Source organism: Zalophus californianus, chromosome 6 (assembly GCF_009762305.2).
Source record: "Zalophus californianus isolate mZalCal1 chromosome 6, mZalCal1.pri.v2, whole genome shotgun sequence".
NCBI lineage: Eukaryota > Metazoa > Chordata > Mammalia > Carnivora > Otariidae > Zalophus > Zalophus californianus.
Genome location: NC_045600.1, coordinates 28,194,433 through 28,213,927, shown reverse-complemented (window position 1 = coordinate 28,213,927; position 19,495 = coordinate 28,194,433). Strand labels below are relative to the sequence as shown.

General features: G+C 57.3%; 1 protein-coding gene across 3 annotated transcripts in view; it reads left to right on the top strand.

Moving 5' to 3' along the window:
• The first annotated feature begins 1,853 nt into the window (after positions 1-1,853).
• PAPLN (papilin, proteoglycan like sulfated glycoprotein) overlaps positions 1,854-19,495 on the top strand; it is a 36,064-nt gene continuing 18,422 nt past the window's right edge. The window contains exons 1-14 of one of the 3 annotated variants that reach the window (XM_027572233.2): positions 1,854-1,931; positions 6,744-6,803; positions 8,966-9,081; positions 9,917-9,977; positions 10,276-10,378; positions 12,037-12,167; positions 12,945-13,068; positions 13,497-13,577; positions 13,664-13,836; positions 13,961-14,084; positions 14,480-14,606; positions 15,580-15,787; positions 16,361-16,543; positions 16,756-16,897. In XM_027572233.2, coding sequence (XP_027428034.2) covers positions 6,750-6,803; positions 8,966-9,081; positions 9,917-9,977; positions 10,276-10,378; positions 12,037-12,167; positions 12,945-13,068; positions 13,497-13,577; positions 13,664-13,836; positions 13,961-14,084; positions 14,480-14,606; positions 15,580-15,787; positions 16,361-16,543; positions 16,756-16,897 — 1,627 coding nt within the window. In that variant the 5' untranslated portion in view covers positions 1,854-1,931; positions 6,744-6,749. Of the gene's footprint in view, positions 1,932-4,044; positions 4,096-4,181; positions 4,245-6,743; positions 6,804-8,965; positions 9,082-9,916; positions 9,978-10,275; positions 10,379-12,036; positions 12,168-12,944; positions 13,069-13,496; positions 13,578-13,663; positions 13,837-13,960; positions 14,085-14,479; positions 14,607-15,579; positions 15,788-16,360; positions 16,544-16,755; positions 16,898-19,495 lie in introns of those variants that run through there. The other 2 variants (XM_027572236.2, XM_027572235.2) reach the window with 2 other exon arrangements.

The following is a 19,495-nucleotide window of genomic DNA, read 5'->3' as shown; positions in this document are numbered from 1 at the left end:
CCCTCAAATGTTCAAGGAATGAATAAACAACCACCAGAAAGAGAAGGAAGAAGAGAAGCAGCATTCTCTCTAAGTTCAGGTCCACAAACACCATGCGCTGGGTGCCGCAGGGAGATGGCAGAGATCTGTTTTCGGGGAGTAGCCCAGCATCTGAACGGGGTTCCCATCTGGGGAACCTGCCCATTCTTGTTTCTTAGGTCTTGGCAAACAGGGTGCAAGCATATTTCTGTTGGGGTTGGTATCTACAAAGACCATTCAGGCGATTTTCCGGGGGTGATATGGGTCAGTGTAACCTGCACGAAAGTGGTGGGGGCAAAAGCCCAGTGTCCAGTACGACGTTCCTAACCAGAACTGTCCCTGGGCCATGGTCTATGACCTTGGCAGGGACTGCAGCCCTTGCCTGTGCCCGATTCTCTAGCCTTCCTGTCAATTCCATGAGCTCTCCATGTCCTTACTCTAAGCAATGCTTCTGTTTAAGTGAACTACCTCTTTTTCTGTGCATTGCAACCAAGAACCCTGTGTGTCAGGTCCGATTAGATGTGCAAGAGATCTATTAGGGGAAACACTGAAGATAAGCAGGTGGGAGCAGGAACAGGGCTGGCCTTCAGAACATGATGCAGCCCGATGTGTGGCAACTGGATGCTGTCATCAGCCGTGCTTCCTGCACTGTGCTCTCTTGAGGGACATCCTCACGGCTGCCACCAATCTCTGGTACAGGGCACAAGGTGGGGGGTAGGGGGGACGACATATCCCTGACCTTGCAAAGTCCACAGTTGAGAGGGAGAAAGAGAGACAAATGTATCACTGCTGCTGTTCCAAATTGCAAACCCCGCGCTGCGGGAGCACAGAGGCAGGCGGACAGGAAGTCTTCCTGGAAGTGGCGCATCCTGGGAGCCCTGAGGTTTTGCCTTCTCCCTTCTCTCTCCAGTTTTCCATCCCAACCCAGCCTGACAAAAAGATCTGACCCCTTATTTCTAGGTGGTGTCCCCAGATCTGCAGTGTGCAGAGACGATCTGGATGTACGGAATCCAGGAACTCACTTTGGCGCTTAGTGGGCACTTTAGAGAAGCGCTGACTTCCCTACGCTACCCTCTGTGGGAGGCTCCAGGGAGCAAGCTGAGGCTTAAGGTGACCTGACTTTCCTAAATTCACACACTACGAGAAGCAGAACAGTTTCTCAATCTAGGTGTGTCTGCCTCTGAGGGCTGTAGTCCTTCTGCCCCCCCCCCCACCTCCAGGGGCTACTCAGCCCCCCAGGTGGAAGGGAGTGTGTCTGGTGCCGCCAGGGAGTGGTGTGGGGCCAGTGCAGAGGGAGGGGATTTACAATGAGAGGGAAGGTCTCCCACTTTTTCCTGGAATCTTCTTTCTACCTCACCATTTTTTTTTTTTTTGTATGTACACTGTGCACACCAGTTTTTGGCGCGGAACTCACCACGTCCCTCTGGGGTAGCAGAACCTGAGGCTTGGAGAGGAGGACTAGGTGCCTAAGCCAGGAACCGATCGGGCCTTGCTGGTGGGTCCAAGGCTGCCCCTTAGCACTGTGTGTGGGCGCTGCCTCCCCACCCTTGGGGGCTTCTTTGCAGCGGGGGTGGGGAGTAAGAACTCGTGGGCCGGGGTGTCTGAGAAGGGCGCACTGAGGAAAACAGGAACAGGCCAGGAAGGAAGGTGGGGCCTGGGCTACCCAGCCCCCCTAGCAGAAGCAGCAGCTTCCTCCTCCTTTACGGGGGACCTTTGACCAAGCTCAGAAAATTCCTGGCTTACCGGGGGCAGGGAGTGGGGCTTCTTGAATGGAAGAAACTATTTTCCTCTTTTAGACAGACTTTGGGTAATTCCACTCCCTTTTCTCTGCCAAGCTTTATCTTTGCCTAAGAATTCGCACCAGTCCCCAGGGCCCCCTACACAGCTGCAGCTGCTTCTCTCTTCATTGATGGGTAAGAAATGGGGCAGATTTAAAACGCTTATGTTGTTGTTGTTGTTTTTAAAGATTTTATTTATTTAATTGACAGAGAGAGACACAGCAAGAGAGGGAACACAAGCAGGGGGAGTGGGAGAGGGAGAAGCGGGCTTCCCGCGGAGCAGGGAGCCGATGCGGGGCTCGATCCCAGGACCCTGGGATCATGACCTGAGCTGAAGGCAGACGCTTAAGGACTGAGCCACCCAGGCGCCCCCTAAAATGCTTATGTTTTAATAAGCATTTTGTCTGAATATCAGTGACAGCTTAGAGAAATGACCTACAGGAGCTGGGAGGTCTGAACAAGGGGTGGGCTTCCCGCTGGTGACTTTCCTCTGCCCCAGTGGAGGCCTGGGGCGGGCCTGGGGAGGGCCTGGGCAGGGCCTGGGCAGGGCCTCCACTGGGGCAGTGGGCAGTGCTCAGGGTAAGCAAAGCCCTAAACGCCTAAGAGGATGAGGGAAAGGGACCAGCCCCGTGACTTCCCCACCTCCTATGATTGTCAGGTCCCAAACAGGATGGCAGGCAAGAAGTGCCTTTGTTGAGAAAAAGGACAACAAGGAAAGGAAATTCAATTGATCCCATTTATTGAGCCCCTACCTTGATCCTACCTAGTGCCCTAGGCTCAGGTGATGGGGAGGCAAGATTCATCCTCAGTTTACAGCTGAGTCCGGGAGGCTCAGATTCCCACAGAGCGATGCACCATAAACCACTGAAGACAGGGACAGAGACTGAGGGAGCCCGGTGGGCACCAACTCTGCCTGCCATGGTGTGGGGAAGGCTTCTAGAAGAGCCGACGTTTGGCCAGGGTCTTGAGGGATGAGTAGGGGTTTCCAAGGTAGAGTGGGCTTCCAGAGTACATTCTCAGCAGTGGCAAAAGCTGGCTAGGAGGGTAGGAAGCAGCAGCGTTATGTGTGGAGAAACTCAGCTGTGGCTGAAGTTTGGGCATACCTTGGAAATAGTGCAGGTTTGGTTCCAAACCACTGCAATAAAGTGAATATTGCAAGAAAGTAAGTCAAATAAATTTTTTGGTTTCCCAGTGCCTATAAAACTTATGTTTACACTACACCGCAGTCTATTAAATGTGCGATAGCATGTCTAAAAAAACCAAAAAATTTTTTAAAGTAAACTGTATGCCCAACGTGGGGCTCAAACTCACAACCCCTGAGATCAAGAGTCCCACGCTCTACCCACTGACCCAGCCAAGCGCCCCTAAAAAGACAATTTTTCAAATTAAAAAATACTTCACTGCTGAAAAATGCTAACCATCATCTGAGCTTGCAGGGCATCATAACCACTGATCACCATGAAAAATTTTGAAATATTGCAAGAATTATCAATATATGAGAGACCCGAAGTGAACAAATGCTGTTGGAAAAATGGATGCCGACAAATTTGCTCCAGGCAGGGTTGCCACAAACCTTCAGTTTGTAAAAGATGCAATTTATCTGCAAAGCGGAATAAAGCCAATCGGAAAAAAGCCCGCAAAATCCCAAAACAACCAACCCCAGGAGGCCAAATAGAGTGAGGTCTCCCTGTATAGAGTTCCAGGGTGTTAGAGGAGCAGAGAGCCCGACACTGAGGTGTGTTGTGAGTTAAGAGGGGCATGGAGGGGGGATGATACAAAGGTGGGTGACTGCGCGCCTGGGTGGCTCAGTTGGTTAAGTGACTGCCTTCGGCTCAGGTCATGATCCTGGAGTCCCAGGATCGAGTCCTGCATCGGGCTCCCTGCTCAGCAGGGGGTCTGCTTCTCCCTCTGACCCTCTTCCCTCTCGTGCTGTCTCTCATTCTCTCTCTCTCAAATAAATAAAATCTTAAAAAAAAAAAGGTGGGTGACTTAGGCACAGAGGAAATGGGACGGGGTGGTGACTGGTGCCTGCCCAAGAGAGGAAACACAGAGTGGAGGGCAAGCCAGGCCCTGGCACAGACCCAAGGGGATGCAGCACCGGCCACTGTGGGGGCCGCTCCACTGGGATTGGGGATGGGTGTCTGCAGAGCCGGGTGGGGGGAGTTGGGGTGGGGAGGCAGCCAGCCAGCGGCAGGGAAAGTCCAACCTCCGCAGGCGTTCCGCGTCGCCAGGCCAGCCTCCCATTCCCAGGGCGGGCACCGACGGAGCGGCACTGCGGGTCCTGCGCGCCCGGAGACAGGTAGGAAAGCCGAGGGACCGGGACCCGGAGGCAGGGGCGGCTCGGCCCGGGGCTGCTACAGGAACGGCCCCGCCCGGCCCGCGGGCAGAGCCGCGCCGGAGGAAGTGGGGGATCCCCGGGGAGACCCCGCCTCCGGCTCTGTCAGCCAGGTCACCGCTCCGCACCGCGCGCCCTCGCGCGGGGCTGGGAGGTCACCGGCGGGCAGGAGAAGCGGGGAGGTACGGGGTCTCGTGCTGGGCAGCCGGACGCGACCCCGGGCCCCGAGCCCACGCCGCCCGCCCCCTCGGACCTAGTCTCGGTGGGACGCGGTTCCCGAGCCGCCCGGGCACCGGGCTCCGCAGACCGAGCGCGCCCCCCTCCGAGGTGCCGCCAGGGCAAGCACGTGCCGGGTCGCCCCGGCGCCTCGCGTGGGAAGCGCACCTTTCCGCTTTCGGGGGCTGCACCGGGAGCGTTCCCGGGTGGTTGGAGGGGTGTGGGGCCCGTCCCCGAGCTGGGCGTGCGGGCCGCGGGCGCCTCCTCGTGACCGAAGCCGGGAAGATTCCTGAGTAGGGGGCGGACGGGGAAGGGCTTCGCGCCGGCCTCGGGCGTCCGGGTGTCCGCCGGGGGCGGTGCGGGGATGCGGCGCCGGGCGCTCGGGGACTCCGGGCGCGGGTCCGGGACCAGCACCCGCGAGGAGGCGCAGACCTGCTCGGCCGCGGAGCCCCCCCCGGCCGCTGCTTCGGCCCTGGTCAGGCCCCGCCGCGTTCCTCGGGGACACGACGTGAAAGGAGCGCACACTGCCGGCCGGGGGCGCAGCGGGCCGGACCCTCGGGCAGCTGGGGGAACCCCGCAGGGTAGTCCGGGGGCCCAGGACCCAGGGCTGGCCCTGGAGTTGGACAGTGTCTTGTTTCTGTTTTTCTCCCAAGTGAATTGAAATAACCTTTCTGGCTTTCGGGACTTCGGGATTGCAGCTGGGGGTCTTGATCTAGTGCAATTGTAGCAGTGGTGGTAGAACCTAGTAGCAATTATAAGTACAGTCTTTTCTCCAGTCTTTCCCTTGGCTCTGCTCGCCTCCGTTCCTAAAGGCGGTCTCCTTTAGAGAAGCATCCCTTGTCGCTCATCTTGTCATTGGTCCTAAAACCCGGGCCTCCCCTCTCCCACGCTGCCCTTACAGGAGCTGCGGGCGCAGAGCAGAGGTTGGTGGGGGTGGCGGCAGGAGGCAGCACCCCCCTCAACTCCCCCCCCACCTGCTAGCCCCAGGAACCTCTGATTTGACTGTGAAAATGACTAAATGAATCACCGTTTGTGCTAAATTAACGAAGCATGTACGTCGCTAAATGTGCCAGGTTAAAATTTGCTGAACTTGGCTTAGTATGCTGTTTTGTCCTTGCAAAATGAAGTCATTTGATACTTAAAAAATTTATAACATTGGTAGATTACAGATTTTTAAATTTAAACGTACAAGTCAGTACTTGTTTAATGTTTCATACTGAAGGAGCATATTGCTTATGTCATTCTCCAATACGGTGACATGTACACACATGCACATATGCACGTGCTGTGCACGGACAGAACAGCACAGTGCACACACACCCTCCTTGCACACTCACGCCGCACTGCACACATACACTGTGTACACGCACATGCTACATACACCTCCTTGGACCTGTGCACACACTACATTCCTCCTGCAGAGTCATCCAAAGCCTGCACACTCAGACACCACACTACATGTACACACACACACACACACACACACACACACACACACTGGTTACGGAATCGACTTGTGGAGTTTTCTTGTGCAGAGAAATGCTGGCTTGTGTTTAAAGTAGGATACAATTGACGTTTTTAAAGCATTTGAGTTTTAAAAGCATCTTCCGAGAGTTTCTTTAAAATATATATATATTAACGGGCGCCTGGGTGGCTCAGTCAGTTGAGTGTCTGCCTTCGGCTCAGGTCATGATCTCGGGGTCCTGGGATCGAGCCCGGCATCGTCCACCCTGCTCAGCGGGGAGTCTGCTTCTCCCTCTCCCTCTGCCTGCCTCTCCCTGCTTGTGCGTGCTCGCTCTCCATCAAATAAATAAAATCTTTTAAAAATGTTATTTTTTAAAGATTTTATTTATTTTTTTGAGAGAGGGAATGAGATAGAGATAGCATGAGAGGAGGGAGGGTCAGAGGGAGAAACAAACTCCCTGCTGAGCAGGGAGCCCGATGCGGGACTCCATCCCGGGACTCCAGGATCATGACCTGAGCTGATGGCAGTCGCTTAGTCAACTGAGCCACCCAGGCACCCTAAAAAAATTAAGTTTTAAAAAAACTGGTATAATGGCTTTAAAAAACGAATCTTTTGCTAAATTAAAACCCGTGAGACTGATTGCTTTGATTCTGAACCTGTCCTTCAACAACAAGTATTTTTAATTGCCCTCTTTTTTCCCCTTTGAAATCCTGAAAGAAGGTACTCTTGAACTTTTAGGAGCCAATAGTAGGCGGGCCTTTTCTCCCCCACGTGAGTGCCACGGCCCACTGAGCCCCGCGGCGTTCCCGCTCGCCCTCCTGCGGCTCTGCGGTCACGGGTGGGCAACGCGGACGGAGGGACGCGCCCCTGCCCGCAGGACCGCGGGCCGAGCCCGGGTCCCTGCCCGCTCCAACTCTGGCCTCTCCCGCAGGCCGAGATGCGGCTGCTCCTGTTCGTGCCCCTGCTGCTGGCCCCGGCGCCCGGGTCCTTGGTGAGTGCCGCCCTGCTCTCTGCTCGCCTCCCCCACCCCCGCTCCCCGCGGCGAGGGGAAGTTGGTGGGAGAAGGCGAGCCCTGGGACCCCCCCCAGCTCTTTGAGAAAAAGGGGTGCAGCCTTGAAGCGGTCTGACCAAGGGGCCCAGAGCTGCCCTCCCCGCTGCAGGACGCAGTGCGCAGGACTGGCAACTTCCCACCGCCGTCCTCCTTCCGAAGGTGCTAGGTGCACCCTAATGCTGGGACCCCCCCCCTCCCCGGGGTGGCCTTCCAAGGTGGAAGGAAAGGGAGGGGGCGGTGCTGGCACCAGCCAAAGTGCAGGGCTAGATGGCCCATCCCATCATCTGCTGGGACCCAGTTGAGCTGCCCCTCACCTTGACTGTGTTTAGAGGTGCCCCCCCCATGGGGCTTTAGCTCTAGATGGAGCAGGGATGGCCAATAGAACTTTCTGAGATGATAAAAAATGTTCTAAACTGTGCTGTCCAGTAAGATAGACACTTGGTTCTGTGGCCACTGAGTCCATGAAACGTGGTTATTGCCACTGAAGAATTACGTGTTTGATTTGATTTTAATTAACCTAAATAGCCACATGTAGCTAACTGTTACCACATTATAGTGCAAATTTGGAGAGTGGACACAGGAGCCAACTGGTGATCAGAGTAGCTGTTTTGTTAACGGGGCACAAAAGACGGGGCTCCTTGGAGAACAAACCTGGATCCTGAGGTTATACAAGAAGTCTTCTAGAAGGCAGGACCCACCTCTGCGGAGGGGAGGGTCCATAGAGGTGGGCTTTGTCCTGGATGCTGCTCTTGGCATTGACAGAATGGAGGGCACAGAAGCAGCCGGGTCCCACCCTGCCCCTGGAGAGCTCTTCACAGGGGCAGTCCCACAGCCCTGCCCACCCCTCTGTGAGGCAGGCGGTCCTTGGGGAAGGCAAGGGAGATGCCACACTGTGGAGTGTGAGTCAAGGATGAGAAGGGCTGCAGGGGCAGGCCGAGATGGACATCAGTGGTGCTCGGTGGGCAGGCCTTCAAAGCTCTGCTGACCCAGCACCAGCCACAGTCAGAGCGGCAGGTGGGCTAGAGCCCCCCTTTCTCATGTCCTCTCCATCACCTGCCAGCTTCCCAGTCACCCCTGCCACCCCGTGGTCCTTGAGGTCCCTGGCACAGGCTTTCCCTGGTGCCCAGGTGGAGGGGCCGTGGTGCCAGTGTCAGGACCCCAGCAGGAAACCCAGGGCCACCCCCTAACTGCTGCTTGACCATAGCTTGACAAGCCTGAGATTCCCTTTCACTGGGGGATTATAATCCCCATCCCCAGGTTACTGTGCAGGTGGAATGAGTCAAGGAGTACAAATTGCCCTGGGTCCTCTTAGGTGCTTTCTGCCGTAGAAACAGCTGAGTAACCTTTCCCGGTGCCTTCCTCCCCACAGCACGTGAGCTCAGGTGGGGCCGTGAGCTCTCCTGCGCCCACGCCACAGGTCAGCTGCCCCCTCTTGCTGGCTCTGGCTGGGGGCCGAGCCCCCGCAGGGTCCCTCTGAGTGCCGACAGCGGGGAGGGAGGAATGAAGGGCAGATGCAGCCGCCCGCCGACCCCGGCCTCACCTCCCAGCACCCAGCCCCGCACAGGGCGGCCGGGGAACAGCACAGCAGGAAAGAGGGCCCCAGGTTGCCTTGCAGGGTGCGGGGAGTCGGAGGAGGAGGGGCTGGGTGCGGAGGGTGGCAGGAGCAGGTGCGAACAGGCCAGCGGGAGGGCGGGCTGACCGAGCTCATTCTGGCGCCACTCCACCAGCTCGCGGTTTGGGGAATCACAGAGGGACAAAACATGCCTGTGCTGCCTGTGGCTGAAGCCAAATGTGCGTTCTTTCCTGGGAGAGACGGTGTGGAGGGGATCCCGCTCGTACCCCCTGCCCCCCACAAGTGGATCTCTGCCTCGCGGGTGCTGGGTACAGGAGGCCAGGGCAGGCTTGTGAGGCTCTCAGCTCCTCATGCTGAAAGCTGGTTGAGTTTGTAAATCAGTGTTTGGGGCGCCTGGTGTTTGCTCTGGTAGAGAGAATCCCAGGCTCCCAAGGTGAGGGAGGGCAATGATTTTAGGCAGGGGCCCTCTGGTGAGCCCAAGGGGGCTCTGAGTGCCGACTCACACTTCTGAGCGTGTCTTTTCCTCCAGGCTCCCAAGGTGAGGCGACAGAGTGACACCTGGGGCCCCTGGGGCACCTGGAGCCCCTGCAGCCGGACCTGCGGAGTGGGCATCAGCTTCCGGGAGCGCCCCTGCTTCTCCCAGAGGTAGGGGAGGCTGGGCGGGGCCAGCTTGTTAGAGGACAGGGGGCAGGCTGGTCAGGGGCAGTCGGTCCTGGGCCTGGCAGAACCCACCGAACCATGGGTTTGTTGTGAGAGCAGCATGGATGGAGTATCAAGTCATTTCCCACCAGTCTCTGATTCCAACAATCAGCCTTATTTCAGGAGAGCTAGAGCTGTGCTGCTTCCCCACCCCCGGGTCTCTAGTTCCCAGTGCTGTGTCTGGCATGTGGCAGGTGCAGTAAATTCTTGGTGAACGAATGAACAATCTTCAATGCCTACCCTGTGCAGTTTCTCTCCCTTTGGCCTTTTTGTTAAGTATAGACGTCTCCCGCTTTAAGTGAGGTATTAAGCACCTACTGTGTGCCCTGCACTCTGATAGGTGCTAGAGGAGGGTGGGGCACAAAACAAGGGGGGTGGTGACCCTTTGCCTGTCAATGGGTTGAACTCACTATTCCGGGGAACCTCGTGTGAGGACAAGAACCATGAGCTATTGCTCCAGCCACCGTATACTCCTTAAATGGCAGAATGACCTTACCAGGTGGGTATACATTACATCTTATTTTATCTCCAAAGGCAGAGTTTGGGTCTTCTCTGGAAATTTGCTTTAAGAGGCAAGGTAGCCCCGAGTTAAAGGAACTCCAGGATAGACTTCTGAGTCTGGCTTTTCCAAGTACAAACACGGGGCTCATTATCCCTACCTGAGCGGATCTGTGTGTGTGGCCACCCCTCCTCTGCCCAGCGTGGCCTGCAGGAGAGCCCTAGGAGGAGGGGGGGGTGTTGGTTCGCGGGGTTCGGGTCTTCCCAGTGCTCTCATCCTCAGGAGAGATGGAGGCTCCAGCTGCGTGGGCCCCGCCCGGAGCCACCGCTCTTGCCACACGGAGGTAAAGCCCGCAGGGTGGGGACGCCAGCTTCTGGGACCCCCTGCCTTCCTGACCTCCCGGTCCCCGGGGCATCCTCCCGCAGGTGCACCCCCCTGCCTTCCTCACTTCCCACCCAGAATGACAGCCTCCCCTCAAGCAGCCCAAAGCCCCTGCAGGGGAGAGCTCAGGAGCCCTGGGGGTCCACACCCCCGTCCTGAGCTGCTGGGGTGAGGGGGAAGCTGTTGGTGGGGATGGGACAGACCTCCCCAGGCGCAGTAGGGCAGGTGGAGGCCCCACCTTTCCCGCTGGCCCCCCACAGAGCTGCCCCGCGGGCACCAGGGACTTCCGGGCTGAGCAGTGTTCCCAGTTTGACGGCCAGGACTTCCAGGGAAGGCGGTACAAGTGGCTGCCCTACTATGGAGGTGAGTGGAGGTCCCAGCGCCCGCAGCCCTGCTGCTGCACCCTGCCTTGTCCTGTGTTGAGCCCCACCCATTCGGATCTCTTCTGTATGTTGACTTTCCATTGCACAACGCTTATACCATATTATAGATGCTCTGTCAAATGTATTTTAAAAACTCACAGGACTCCCAGCAGGTGCTCATCGTAATATAATGGGGTGGGGGGGTGGTCATTTTGAGGTCTCTCCATCCTTCTTTCCCTCTATACATTCTCAAACAAAGCCACCAGGCCATGTCTGTGCCATTCTGAGCCCTGCTCTTTTGGCCTGCTCTGGAAGCATTCCTCATGGTGCACAGAGGTCCTCATGATGTGCAGGGGCCACGGGGAGGAGGGGTGCTGGTAGGGCCGGGCCAAGTTTGGGCCAACTGCAGGTCGGGGCTGCAGGGGGCTTGGTATGGCAAGGGTCCATTTACTCAGGATCTCTGGGGCCCAAGGGCTTGCTCTGAGTGGCTTTGAGGAGGGTGGTTAATTTTTAGAGAAATCTAGTTTAAGAAAAAAACACTTGTGTATAACTAAAGCATTTTAGATGAGTCAGAAGATTCCTTAGGCTACCCCTTCTGAGTATTAGTAGTCACTGCTCATTGCAAATGACTCCTGGATAGTATGGCGCTCTGGCTTCCAAATCAATGAACATTTATATCCTGTGTGTGCTATTGGATGGGGAACACGGTCTTGGCTAGAGGGGTGACCCCAGGGGAGTCTGTTGGCATTCATTGCTCCTCCTGGATAATTTAAATATATCCATATATTTTTTAAAAAAGATTTGAGAGAGCATGCATGCTTGTGTGCGGGCAGAGGGAGAGGGAGAGGGAGAATCCCGAGCAGACTCCACGCCCAGTGTGGAGCCCGATGTGAGGCTTGATCCCACAACCTGAGATCACGACCTGAGCTGAAATCAAGAGTCGGATGCTCAACCAACTGCACCACCCAGGTGCCCTAAATATATCCATAGAGAAAAACCAGAACATAGAGGAAAGGGTCACAGAGTGATGCCTTCTCTGTGGTGGAGGTGACTGCACTCCTGTTAGCACTTTTGGCTGTTTAAACAATGTGTATATAATATTTAGATGGCTATAAAAATTTAAACCCCTAAATGACCTTGACCCCACACCTTTTCTTAGGATTTGGTCTAGTATTCCAGTCTAGCCCTTTTCACATTATTTTCTCTCTATCCACACTTACATATTTGTAATTATTCCATAGCCCCATTCTGCGCTGTGTGGGAGAAGCGTCTCCCCATGTTACTGTCTAGTCCCTGTACTTTACAGCATAGCCCACATGCATAGTGGTCTATTAATAACTGACTCAGAGGAGCTGATCGTTAACACACGGGCTTATTTATAAGGCTGAGATAGACCTTTCCAAGGGGCTAGCTTCTTCCCTATCCTGGGATTTTTCATCCACTTGATCCCCAGAGAGGCTGCAGTTTTGTGAATGGTTGCTTCCCATGGGGGGTGGGGTGGGGTGGGATTCTGAGCCACCTGGGAGAGCCGATGCAAGGACTTTCTGTCCCCCCTCGCCCCCCACTTGTGTGCTTCTGGCCCCCGCCCATGTTTCATTGTGCCCAGGATACGACTTGCAGCTTGCTTGGGATCTCAGCTTTCCCCTTTGTCTGCCTCAGCCCCGAACAAGTGCGAACTGAACTGCATTCCCAAGGGGGAGAACTTCTACTTCAAGCACAGGGAGGCTGTCGTGGACGGGACGCCCTGTGAGCCTGGCACCCGGGATGTCTGTGTGGATGGCAGCTGCCGGGTGAGTGGGGATCCTGCCCACCCCGCCCACCTGGGGGCTGGCCTGGGGCTTACTGCCGGATGTTTCCCTGCCCTGCACCAGCACGGCCAGTGGCTCTCCTGAGCTTGATGTCTTCTCATGACCAGCTTTTAGGTGTCTCTGCATCACAGATGCCCTGCGTCCTTCTTCCCTTTGCCCTTTGGAAACTGGCGCCACTATAGGAGCAACCCTCTGGGTGGCAAGTTACAGAAACCCCACTAAAACTGACAAAGGGGAAGAAAGCCATCGAGGGGTGGGCTGGCTGGCTGCAGGGGGCTGGAAATGTCTCCTCCCCTCTGGGCTTTACTCTCCTCTGGGTGGGCACTGGGATCCTGTGAGGTGTGCAGATGGCCACCAGCAGTTCCCAGCTCTGGCTGGAAAGGATGCCCACTTCCCAGGAGTCCCAGCGACCTGGGGTTGCCTCGGCTTTGTCTTGGCTGGGGGCTTCCCGTGAACCACTCTCTTGGAGCAGAGCGTGGAACCCACTGACTTGCCCACACTCACTGTTGGGGAGCTCTGTCCAAACTGGGAGAGAGGAGGTCCCCAAAGGAAGATGAGGCATTGTTGGCAGAGAAGGGGAGACGCGCTGAGCCGGCGGAAGGCGTAGGCTGTCCGTGGCGGGCTAGATGCAGTGTTGACCGGCCTCAGTGGCTGATGAATAGCTACTGCCCCTCCCTGATTGGAGCAGCGACCTGGGTTTGAATCCTGACGCGTCTGTGACGCCCTCTGCTGTCCCTTCTCCTCATCTCTGCCTGGTAGGTCGTCGGCTGTGACCACAACCTCGACTCCTCAAAGGAGGAGGACAAGTGTCTGCAGTGTGGGGGTGACGGCACGACCTGCTACCCCGTCACGGGCACCTTTGATGCCAATGACCTCAGCAGAGGTGGGAGTCCTGGGGGGAGGCACAGGCAGTTGAGGGGAGGGTCTGTCACCTGTCCCTTCCTTGCCTGACTTCTGTTACAGCTGAGTCACCCTGGTGGCCCTGAGGGGGTCTGATCTGGCACTCAGGTCACAGAGCCTGTGGGCTTAGGCTCGTAAGGACCTCTGCCCATTTACCTGGTGTAAGCGCACCCTGCTGTCGGCTGGATGCCCCTCCTCGCCCCTTCCCGTGCGTCCCCAGCTGTCCCCCCACTTCCCAGTCATTTCGGGTGCCCCAGCCTGCCCATCCTTCCTAAAGCTGCTTCCCCCTTCTGGAGGACTCTGCCCTGAGCCCCCGAGCGGCACAGCCCTGCTGGGTTCCGCTTGCCAGTCCCTGATCCTGGCTGTGCTGCGAGGGGCGTGGGTGGTCCCAGAGCGTCTCTGCCCCCGCAGGCTACAACCAGATCCTCATAATTCCCACGGGGGCCACCAGCATCCGCGTGGAGGAGGTGGCGGCCAGCAGGAATTTCTTGGGTGAGTGCGGTCTGGGGTGAGTCTGGGCCATGGCGGGGCGGAGGATCCCTCTGCGGCAGCTCACCTGGTGCCTCACCCCTGTGCAGCGGTGAAGAGCGTGCGCGGCGAATACTACCTCAACGGTCACTGGACCATTGGGGGCGCCTGGGCCCTGCCCGCGGCCAGCACCGTCCTGCACTACGAGCGCGGGGCTGAGGGGGACCTGGCGCCTGAGCGGCTCCTCGCTCGTGGTCCCACCTCTGAGCCCCTGGTCATCGAGGTGAGGGGCTGGTGGGTGGTGGCGGGGGGTGGGGGGAGACGCCCGGTCCTCTGGTGCCCCGGAGGTGAAGGGGGGAGGGTCCCCCTGGGGGCGGGGAGGTCTCAACGAGGACCCTCCCGCACAGCTCCTCAGCCAGGAGCCCAACCCCGGCGTGCACTACGAGTACCACCTGGCCCTGGGCAGCCCCCGGCCCGGCTTCCGCTGGAGCCACGGCTCGTGGAGTGACTGCAGCGCCGAATGCGGTGGAGGTGAGCCATTTGCATGTCGTGGGGATCACGCGGGGAAACCGCAGGGCTCGGGGACTCCATGAAGGGTCCCCCTTACCCAACCCTGAAGCTAAGAGAACCAGAGGCTTCCCCGAGGTGGCGGAATCCCGGAGGAGACGGCACTTCATGGGCAGCAGAGGCCCAGCCCAGCGGGTTGACCAGGTGTCAGAGCAGGGCTCTAGCACCCTCAGATAACACCCCTCAAGCCTCAGTTTCCTCCTCTGTGAATTGGGGGTGATGATGGCACTCATCCCAGGGGGTCATCTGAGGCTTAATCAAGACGACACTTGAGATGTGTGCGGAATGGGGCCCAGCCCAGAGAATGCATTTGGTGACTGCTGACTGACCACCTGCCCGCGATGGCCGGGCCTCTGCAGGTCACCAGTCCCGCCCGGTATTCTGCACCACTGACGACGAGGTATACCCTGACCACATGTGCCAGCATCAGTTGCGGCCGGCTGACCGCCGCCCCTGCAGCACTCACCCCTGCCCGCAGACCAAGCGGTAAGGCCCTTGCCAGCCCCTCCCCCCATAGTGGGGCCCAAGCCCTTGGGTGGGAAGGCAGTGGGGTCTCTGGGCTACTCTAGGTGTTGAGCAAACAGCTCCCTATAGCTGTGGTGGAGTGGGGAGGAGGCAGCTGTAACGGGGGGAAGCAGCGGGATGGGGGGCATGAGCGGGAGATCCAGGGCTATTCTGTCCCCTGTGTGTGCCCACTCAGTGTCCAGAGCGTCCAGGCTGATAGTGGGGGCGAGGGGGAAGGTACTAGAGGCCCTGTCCAAGCCGGCAGGGGACTTGGCTCGACAGATGCCAGGAAGTGGGCCAGGGACTGGGCCAGGGGGCCTGTGGGCATCCGCAATGCCTTTGTTCCCGCACGAAGGACCTCTTACCTGCACCGGCCCAGAGCATGGCACCTTGCTGGGGCCCAGCGTGTGTGCAGGAACAGGTAATCTGCAGGCCGCAGGCTCCCTGCCCGGCTGGTGCCGTCCTTCCGCCCTCATGGCCTTGGTGGCATCTGGCCTTGCAGGATGGTGGTGGGCTTGGCTTTGCATGGTGCAGCTGGGGCTGCCCTTTCCTCCGGTGCCTCAGGGCCACTCCACACGTGGGTGAGCATGGCCCCTCTGGGAGATGCCCCCAACTCACGTCAGACACAGAGGCAATGGAGTCTGGCTGGGGCTGACGGGACCTGGTGAGAACAGGGGATACAGGTGAGGACAGGAAAGCTAAGGGGGCGGGCAGCCAGGCTCTGTGTTGTAGGGACCGGTGCTCGGTGGTGGGAGATGGCAAGCAGAGCGGGGCGGGGGGTGGGCTTGGCCTTTTATGCAAAGCTTTCTGCCCCCCCCCCGCCCCGTACAGGCCCAGATGTTAGGATGGGCCAGGTTGGGGGGTCCCTAGTCCGCTCCTGTGTGTGACAGTTGGTGCTCCCTGGACTCCAGCCCTGCTGCTGGGCTGGCCTCACCGGATCCCTGCTCCCTGCCAGCTGGAAGACGGGGCCCTGGTCGCCCTGCTCGGCCTCCTGTGGTGGTGGCTCCCAGTCCCGCTCTGTCTACTGCGTCTCGTCTGATGGGGCTGGCGTCCAGGAGGCCGCCGAGGAGGCAGAGTGTGCAGGCCTGCCTGGGAAGCCCCCTACCACGCGGGCTTGCCACCTGCAGCGCTGTGCAGCCTGGAGGGCAGAGCCCTGGGGAGAGGTGAGGCCTCTGCCCCATGGGGCTGGGGCAGGGTGGGGACAGAATCAGGCGCTGGGTGTAGGGGCTGGGGTCTCAGCAGAGCTGGGCTGGGAAGCTTGGCCTCCACCGGAGGAAACAGATTCTGGGAGGTAAAGTGACCTGCTAGGTCGTCTTGGAAGCCACTGTGGAGGCTGGGACTAGGAGCAGGTGTTTGGACTCCTCCTCCTCCTCCAGGATCCCAGGCGGGGCGGGAAAGGCTTTGTCTTGGCATGAAGGAGCAGCCGGGCGCCTTGCTTTGAGGGTGAGGGAGGAGCCAGCCCTGACTGGGGCTGCTGGTCACTGCATCCAGCACCTACATATGTTCAAGTCTCGAACAAGGGAATGTGTAAAATGTCCCTAAGCTTGGTGTCAGCAGGTGTGGTGTAGGCTACGTGACCTCAGAGGAGCGGCTCAGCCTCTCTGAGCCTGGGAGCTGGGCATGGGCCGTAAGGAGCCGTCCACCCTCCCTGCCAGGCGGGGCGGCCTCCAGCTGTCTGACCTGGCACGGCTCCTCTGGGCGAGGACAAGCTCCCGCCGACAGCCTCCTCCTTACAGTGCTCCGTCAGCTGCGGTGCTGGCGTCCGGAGGCGGAGCGTCACTTGCCGGAGTGATGAGGGGTCTCTGCTCCATGCTACAGCGTGCTCCTCGGAGGACCGCCCCCCCATCACTGAACCCTGTGTGCGTGAAGACTGTCCCCCCGTCCATGACCAGGCCTGGCATGTGGGCGCCTGGGGCCTAGTGAGTGCTTGCCCACTTCCCCCCTCATCCCTGCTGCCCAGTCCTGGTCCCTTGGGTCTCTGGCAGGTGGCTGGACATGTGCCCATCCCTGGGTCTGACCTGCCTCACCAGGCACCTTCCCCTCACCTTCCTTGTGGGGACCCCCAGCCTCGGGGTCTCTCTCCTTTTGGTGAGCCCGTTCTCTCTTCCCACACCCACCCTGTGGGCCCCAGTGTTCCAAGAGCTGCAGCGGGGGGACTCGGAGGCGCCAGGTCCTCTGTGCCCTCGGGCCAGCCAGCCACTGCGGGAGCCTGCAGCTGTCCAAGCCCGGGGAGGTGGAGCCCTGTAACTCACAGCCCTGCCATCTTCCTCCAGGTAAGGGCGGGGGTGTGGGTGCAAGGGGGAGAGGCCATGTGGGCCCCAGCTGTCTCCCCTGCGCCAGGGCCGCCCGCCCCCGGCAGTGCTCCCTCAGCAGAGTGCCCGTCTGTGCTGCCTCACGGGCCAGCCTGTTTGCCCAGCAGAGGCAGCGTCCTTCTCGCACCCCCGGAGCCCACATAGCAGCCGTCCATCTCAGGTTGGTTTCCTTGGGCCCCAGCGATCGTGTGCGGCTTGTCAGGCCTACTGGCTAGGAGCTCCTTGAGGGCCAGGTCCCTGATTTCCTCTCTGCTATTTATACCCGCGCCCCCCCTCCGCCCCCCAGAACTTAGCACGAGCTGGGTATTCGGTAAGTGTTTATTGAGTGACTGAGTGAGTACACACTGTCCCTGCCCTTGTCTTTCCCTTCTCCTAACCCCCATCCCCACTGGCAAAGAAGATGTCCCAGGCCTGAGGAGCGGCAGGACGAAGGGCCCAGGGCCAGTACTTGCTTGGTGTGAGGATGTGATATTGAGGAAGAACGTGGGCTGGGGCTCAGCTGAGGGGGCTGGATGGTGGCCTTCTGCTACTGCAGGGAGGTGTGTCTGGCCCAGACGTGCTAGTGCTGGGGGCCCCATGAACCAGGATGGTAGAGTTCCAAAGGAGGCATGGGGCACGGTGGCTAAGAACCAGTGGCCTGAACTTGACAGCGAGCCTAAGTTGAAATCTCTACTCCATTGCTGACCAGCAGTGTGGCCCCGGGCAAGCGCCTCTCCTCCCTGATTCTTGATTTGCCCATCTGTACAATGGGGTTAATAAGAGTGCTTTTCTTACGGTGAGTCACTTGGCACTGTGTCTGAACACACAGAGCTTGGTAAGCAAAGGGTCGGGAGTGGTGGTGGTGAGGCCATGTGGGGGCCCTGGGGTCAGGCTCCTGGGGTGCCTCAGCCTGGCCTGGCCCTTGTGGGGCACGAGCAGGAGGTTCCTCCTGGAGCCATGGACGCCTTCCTGGAAGAGGTGGCCCTGAACCTGCCCCAGAGAGGCATTCACATAGGTAGCAAGGGAAGAAACAAAGCATTTCAGGCCAGGCTGAATTGTAAAAGAAAAAACCTTAATGGCTACTTTTATAAAATAATCTATGTTCATTGTGGAAAATTTGGAGAAATTAGGAAAGCAGCATAGAAATGGAAATTGCCCTGATCCCATGCTTTAGTGGGATCAAGTCCTTAGTGTGCTTTGTCACATGTGCCGGATTCTCTGTGCGCTTTTCCCTGTTAGAGCCACTTAGTGTGTGAACTTTTTTTTTTAAATATTTATTTATTTGACAGAGAGAGACATCGAGAGAGGGAACACAAGCAGGGGCAGAGAGAGAGGGAGAAGCAGGCTTCCTGCTGAGCAGGGAGCCCGATGCGGGGCTCGATGCGGGGCTCGATCCCAGGACCCTGGGATCATGACCTGAGCCGAAGGCAGATGCTTAACGACTGAGCCACCCAGGCGCCCCTAGTGTGTGAACATTTTTCAGCCTGATTTCTCTACAGAAGTCCATGATGGGCGGGAAGTTAGAATTTAGGTGGTTTTAGGGCGCTTGGGTGGCTCAGTTGGTTAAGCATCTGACTCTTGATCTCAGCTTCAGGGTCCTGAGTTCTGGCCCGGCATTGGGCTCCACGCTGGGTGTGGAGCCTACATAAAAAGAAAAAAAAAAACAATTACATTTAAGGAACGCCTGGCTGCTTCAGTCAGAAGAGCGTGCGACTCTTGATCTTGGGGTTGTGAATTTGAGCCCCATGTTGGGTGTAGAGATTGCTTAAGAAAATTTGTTTTAGGAAGATTGATTGATTTATTTGAGAGAGAGCGAGAAAAAGGCCAGTGGGGGAGGGGCGGAGGGAGAGGGCGACAAGCAGACTCCCTGCTGAGCAGAGAGCTCTATGCAGGGCTTGATCCCAGGACCCCTGGGATCATGACCTAAGCCAAAATCAAGTTTGTCGCTTAACTGACTGAGCCACCCAGGTACCCCTAAAATTTTTTTTATTTAAATGTTTTATATAACCCAATTAAATATTTTTAATATGTAATCAGTATAAGAATTATGAATAGGATATTTTACATTCTTTTTTCACAAGATTAAAAAAATAAATCTTCCAAAACCAATGTATTTATTGTTCACATGGCATTTCTTTTTTTTTAAAAAGGTTTTCTTTTTTTTTTTTAAGATTTTATTTATTTGAGAGAGAGAATGAGAGATACAGAGCATGAGAGGGAAGAGGGTCAGAGGGAGAAGCAGACTTCCTGCCGAGCAGGGAGCCCGATGTGGGACTCGATCCCGGGACTCCAGGATCATGACCTGAGCCGAAGGCAGCTGCTTAACCAACTGAGCCACCCAGGCGCCCTCACATGGCATTTCTTAATTCAGATGCAAAATTTCACTGGCATACTTGATCTATATTTAGATTTTATAGAATGTGCAGTTGGAAAAGTAGATTCACACACCAAGTTGTTCCAAACATACTGAAGCATTTTCTAATAAATGAATCAAGCGTCACTTTAAAATTAAATTAATTCTGATTAGAATAAATGTAAAATGTAGTTTCTCAGTCACTCTGGTCACATCTCAAGTACTCA